Source organism: Psammomys obesus, unplaced genomic scaffold (genome assembly GCF_907164565.1).
Source record: "Psammomys obesus unplaced genomic scaffold, mPsaObe1.curated_primary_1811, whole genome shotgun sequence".
Lineage (NCBI taxonomy): Eukaryota > Metazoa > Chordata > Mammalia > Rodentia > Muridae > Psammomys > Psammomys obesus.
In genome coordinates this window covers 14022224-14028455 of record NW_026585504.1, presented here as the reverse complement: position 1 = coordinate 14028455, position 6232 = coordinate 14022224, and the positions used below count along the sequence as shown (strand labels likewise).

Genomic DNA, 6232 nt, shown 5'->3' with positions numbered 1-6232 from the left:
ATAGATAGATAGATAGATAGATAGATAGATAGATAGATAGATAGATATAAAATCAGCCCCAGACTTCATCTGGCCTATTGCACTCAACCATGTGAAGTCAGTCTGTCCCCATGCTTTTGTCCCTCTCTGGTTAGATAGATAGATAGATAGATAGGTAGATAGATAGATAGATAGGTAGATAGAGATGAAATTATTTCATAATAAAAAGTTTCCTTAGAAACAACAAGGAGTCCCTTCACTAAACCACAGAAACATTGGTTTTGTCTTAAGAAAGTTGTCTTATATTGAAGACGCTACATGGTACATGTTGTACCTATAATCCCAGCACTTGGGTGGCAAAGGCAAGAAAATCACCATACATTTGTGGCTAGCCTGGTCTATCTTACCTAGGAAGTTCTAGGCAGCATAAACTGTGACCTTTGTCTCAAAAGAGGAAAGGGCAGGTGGGCAAGCAGACTATTTAAAATTTATCCATTCACACAAAGGTTTTAACATTAGAAGGAAAACATCTATGTTAACTTGTTTTTTTAAATTATACTTTTTGTAGCCCTTAGATGGTTCAGTGGGTTAGGGCACTTGTCAATAAGCCTGGTGACCCGAGTTTCAGGCTCACTTCCCACATGATAGAAGGAAAGAAATGACTTCCACAAGTTATCCTCTGACTCCATATGCCTGGTACTGCTTGAGCACATACACACACATTAATAGTTTTATCAGGATTTTAATTATTCAAAGCTGAAAAATACTTATTGTTACCAAATCTTTATCCAACAACAGGAGACCCACAAGATTCAATCAAATGATGGAAAAGAATTGGGTATAAAGGATCATGTAGCACCAAAAAATATTCCAAGTGTTGCTGAAAATGATGCAAATAAGAATGAGGAACCCTCAAGCAATCATATTGCACATGGGAAAGGTAATATTATTATTTTGTGTTGATAGAATATTGGCCATTTCTTCCTGTTGTGAAATATGTTCAGTCATTAAAAACTTGTTTGATATTAGTTCTGAGATGATTTAATGTCTATATTGTTTAAACTTTTGGTTCTAGGATAGAGGAGAAAAAGTTAGGTATTTTAGTTAAAACTGTATCAGGGCTGGGGAGTTGGATCAGATGATAAAAGCACTAGCTGTGCAAGTATGTCAACCAGAGTTCAGTTCCTCACATCCACATTAAGAAGTTGCACCTAATGGCACACATCTGCAACCCCTAACTCCTACCATGAGGTAGGAGGTGGCAACAGACTTCTGGAAGGGATCAGGCCAGCTAGTCTAGTATGTGTGCAGCACACACAACAGAGACCCTGCCTCTGCAGTGGAAGAAAAGAGCTGCCTGCCACATGTGCACACATAATGCACACACATGCTGAAGACAGTGATTTTTTTTTTTTTTTTTATGAAAAGGAAAAAAATGAGCAGGTCTCAGGTCTTAGTGTTGCACGCCTGTAATCCTGGGAGGCAGAGGCAGGTGTATCTCTGTGAGTTTGAGGCCAACTTGGTCTACAGAGCTCCAGGACAGCCAAGGCTGCACAAAGAGTTCGTGTTGGGGGCGGGGCAGGAAATAAAACTAAATTCCAGACAAGGTATTCACTTGTGATCTGTGGCTTTAGAAACCGATTTTTACTTTCCTTCGAAACATAATTGTACCTTATTTTGTCTCCTGGGCAGAGCAAGTCAAGCGAGTTGGTGACGCAGGGATGCCTGGAGTAGAAGAGAATGACCTAGCAAAAGCAGATGATGCTCCTGCTGGTACGTGAAAGTTACAGGAGACTTGAACTGAAGTGGTTATGTTGTTTTTATGTGGCCCCATTCTCTTCTGTGTTGTTGTTTGGAGACAGACTGCTGGCTTTGAACTTTGTGAAGTACAGGCTAGTCTTGAACTTTTCCTGCATCAGCTTCCTGAGTGGTGGGGTTCCAGGCATGTACCACCATACTCTGTTCTCCGTTTTTTTTTTTTTTTTTTTTGTTTATTTATTTTGATAGGATATAGAAAACCTAGAGATATGTGATTGATGCTGCCCATTAATTGCCAGAATTTAAAACAAACCTTTTATTACATTTATTTGTTTATGTGTGTATATGTGTGAAGGTCAGAGGACAACCTGTGGGGGATGGATCACACTCCAGTTGTCAGGCTTGGTGGCAGTTGCCTTAACCTATTGGACCATCTCTCTGGCCAATTGCCAGGATTTCTTTTTTAATGTAAATTTTATGAAGCTTTTGTTAAGTATAAAACAATTGAAAGAGAGACACATACACATGAAAATACCTGCTGTTATATCACTTCTCAGCTTCTCTGGGAGTCTTATAAAGCTTTGTTTGTTTAATCCAGCCTTGTTTACCTTTCTGTCTAAACTGGTGATTCTCAATTTTCCTAATTCTTCCACCCTTTAATATAGTCTCTCATGTGATGACCCACAGTGATAAAATTATTTATCTTCATTGCTACTTCATAACAGTAATTTTACTACCATTATGAATCGTAATGTAAATATCTGTGTTTTCCTATGATCCTTAATCCCTGTGAAAGGGCCATTCAACCCCCAAAGAGGTCCTGACCCACAGGTTGAGAAACACTGATCTAAGCCATAGGGTTTGGTTTTGGTTTTTGGTTTTTTAATAGCTCTGGCTGTGTTGGACTCACTGTATAGACCAGGCTATTGAACGCACAGAGATCTGCCCGCCTCTGCTCCCCAGTGCTGGGCATGCACTGCCAAGCCAGGCTTGCCATAGTTTATTTTTAAAGTCGCCTTGTTCTTGAGCAGGAGGCATTATAATATAAATCTTAACATGAATGATTATTATTTAGTAATGGAGATGCTCTGTCTTCTGTACTTGATCTTAGCCAAAAGGCCAGGAATCACCCTCCCTTTTTCTTATGGCATGTGCTAAGGACAGCATTGACCAGCAGATTTATAGACAGGAAAAAGCTGCCCCTGGGTCTGTTACCAAGTCACAGTCACGCCGTTGATTCTAGTGAAGTGCTAGTCTTTAAGGGCTTTAGTGGGTGTTACCAGCTGCTTTGTGTGTAGAAGTGTGTTGCAGATGGCAGTGGAAACAAGGTGTAATGGCGACAAAGTGATGCAGACCCTGCTCTGTGTACGTGAGTGATGTTTTCTCAGAGTAAATGCCAGACTTCTTGTTTACTTAAATTTAGAAACTATGTAATGATAAGTGACATAAAATCATTTAAGCAAACTGTAAAAATGAAGCAAGTAATATATGCTATTCAGCATAGACAATAAAGTGATCTCTTAATAGACACCCTCAAATTGCAGCAGCCTAAAATGACAAAGCCTTTAGTATTCATCTTAAAGCTTGATGTAGGGTGGGAAGCTCTTTTTGAACATATGAACAGTGGCTTCTGTCATGATAATACCATGTTCATATTAGCCTTATCTGTTGTAGAAGCAGGGAAAGAGACATTTACATGTATTTGATGTCAAGCCAGGCATGTTGGCCCATGCCTGTAAACCCAGTACTTAGTACAACAGAGGCAGTTGGATCTCTGTCAGTTTGAGGCCAGCCTGGTCCACAAAGCATGTTCCAGGACAACCAGAGCTACAGAGAAACTCTGTCTCCAAAAACAAACAGTGACCTACTCAGTTTTATCTATCTCTTCAAAGCCAGAATTAAGGGTTTTGTCCTATAACCTCAAAGGAAAGCTGGTTCTGTATCCAGCAAAAATATAAAATAGGATCATATGCTGTCACATTTACAACACCGATCTTTGAGAAATAAAATGTGCCAGTCTTCATAGGTAGGAGCTTCTATTTTTTTTCTTTCCTTTTTGCTTTCTTTCTTTTTAGTTTGCTTGTCAACTGTCTGCTCTGTTGTCATCTTCTTCTATTCATATGGGAGTGAGTGGTGATATGTAAAAAATAATCTCTTCTTTTCCCTGAGACAGGGTTTCTCTGTCTAGCCCTGGCTGTCCTACACTCACTCTGTAGACCAGGCTGGCCTTGAACTCACAGAGATCGGCCTGCCCCTGCCTCCAGAGTGCTGGGATTAAAAAGGTGCGCAACCACATCCAGCTGCTCTTCATTTCTTAACAGAGAAGAAATTTCTAACTCTAAATACCTTCTTACTAGTAAAGTTCTTTATACAAATAGCATTTTCCATCTTAAATATAAAAATTCCAGGGGCCTACGAGATGGTTCAGAGTATGTACTACTCTTGTAAAGAAACCAGGTTCAGGTTTCAGCACACACATGGCAACTCACAACTCCATTTCCGGCGAGCTGACCCCTCTGCTCAACTCCACAGGCACATGGTACACATACATACACTCAGGTACACATGGACATGCGCGCGCACACACACACACACACAATCAAATAAATGTTTAAGTAATACAAAGTAAGATGGGCATGGTGGTGCCCACCTGTAGTCCCAGCATTCAGGGAGGCAGAGGCAAGGGAACCGCTGTGAGTTTGAGGCCAGCCTGGTCTACAAAGTAAGTTCAGAACAGCCAGGGCTACACAGAGAAACCCTGTTTTGAAAAACCAAAAATAAACAAATAGGAAAATAAATAAAAAAGAAAGAAAGAAGGAAGGAAGGAAAGAAAGAAATAGAAAGTAAAAATTCCAGACCTGGGGCTAGGGAGATGGCTCAGTGGTTAAGATCACTGTCTGTTCTTCTAAAAGGACCCTGGTTCAATTCCCAGCACCCACATGGCAGCTCACAACAGTCTGTAATGCCAACTCGAAGGAATCTGACTCTTTAACACTAATGCACATAAAATTAAATGAATTATTAAAAATATTTTTTTCATGGTAGCTCATGCCTGTATTCTCAGCATGAGAACAATAGTGATAGCCACATATTTGAGGCCAGCCTGGGCTGAATATTGAATTCCAATCCTACCTAAGCTACAGTGTGAGACCCTGTCTTACATAAATAAGTAAAACTTATGTTTTGTTTTGTTTCTTAAATTGAGGGTTCAGCAGTATGGCTCAGTGGGTAAAGGCACCTGCCAATAAACATGATGATCTGAGTTCAGTCCCCATAGGTCACTTTGTGGTATCTTGGCTCTCCCTGTTCCCAACATACTCATCTACACAGCATAAGTAAATACAAATGTAATTAAAAACAAAACAAAACAACTTTGAGCAACTGAGGGTACCATATTCTTAATGTTTTACCTAATCTGCAAGTGTAGTTTTTAAATTATTTAATCTTGTAATTATTTATTTAAAAGGGTCTCATGGTTGTAAGCCATTATTTTGGAAGAGATAACTTGTTTGTTTATTCATAAAATCTTTGCTTAATGCGTATTATGTGCTAGGAGCTTTTAGAACATGGTAGCAAGACAGACTAGATAGTACAGTGTATCAGTTATAACCGTACAAGAGGTTTGTAATATGCCAAGGATAGGGATTACAAAGTTTGGATAAGCATAGGTAGGATTACTGCAACATAAATTGATTCATGGTGTTTGGCTTTTAAAAATCACAATGAATAATGTGGATTTTTTTTTTTTTCTTTTAAGCTTTAAAGAAGCCCCCTGTGTTAGCTTCTCCACATGAAAGTCATCAGACAATCTCCCATGTTCCAACTGGACAGCCTCTCCCACCAAACATGGCTGCTGCAGGTATAAAGTCTCACTTAGCATTGTATTTGAGAACCAACTTACTGCTCAGGGGTTACTATAGAGAAAGTAGAATATGCTGTTCAGCAGCATGGTGAGGTAGCATTTTAAATCAGAATCTCCTGATTTAGAGATAGTCATCTAAAACTGCACTTCTGCGTCTGGGAATGTGATCTAGTACTAGAATGTGATTTAGTACTAGTACTGGGAGAGTGCTGGCATAGAACATGTAAAGCCCTGGGTTCTGTCTCCACCACCACATCAAACTGGCCAGTGCTCTATGCTGACTCTACCAGTATCCCAGAGGTAGACGTAGAAGGGTCAGCAGTTAAGAGTCATCCCGTTAGCTCAAGACCAGCCTGGGCCACATGAGGCACCCTCAGAAATAACACAAATGCTGCCTACGTGGTTCAGCAGATGAAGGCACTTGGCACGAAGTCTGGCAACCTGAGTTTGGTAGAAGGAAAGAATCAACTCCCAAAAATTTTAAGTTGTTTTCTGATTAGTGCACATGCATGTGCGCATACACACACACACACACACACACACACACACACACACACACACACTTACACACACACACAAGTAGATAGATAGATAGATAGATAGATAGATAGATAGATAGATAGATAGATAGAT

At 39.9% G+C, this 6232-nt stretch overlaps 1 protein-coding gene across 1 annotated transcript in view; it reads left to right on the top strand.

The window, feature by feature from the left end:
• Golm2 (golgi membrane protein 2) overlaps window positions 1-6232 on the top strand; it is a 41119-nt gene that overhangs the window by 31789 nt on the left and 3098 nt on the right. The window contains 3 exon segments of the mRNA XM_055624363.1: window positions 778-919; window positions 1672-1752; window positions 5495-5596. Coding sequence (XP_055480338.1) covers window positions 778-919; window positions 1672-1752; window positions 5495-5596 — 325 coding nt within the window.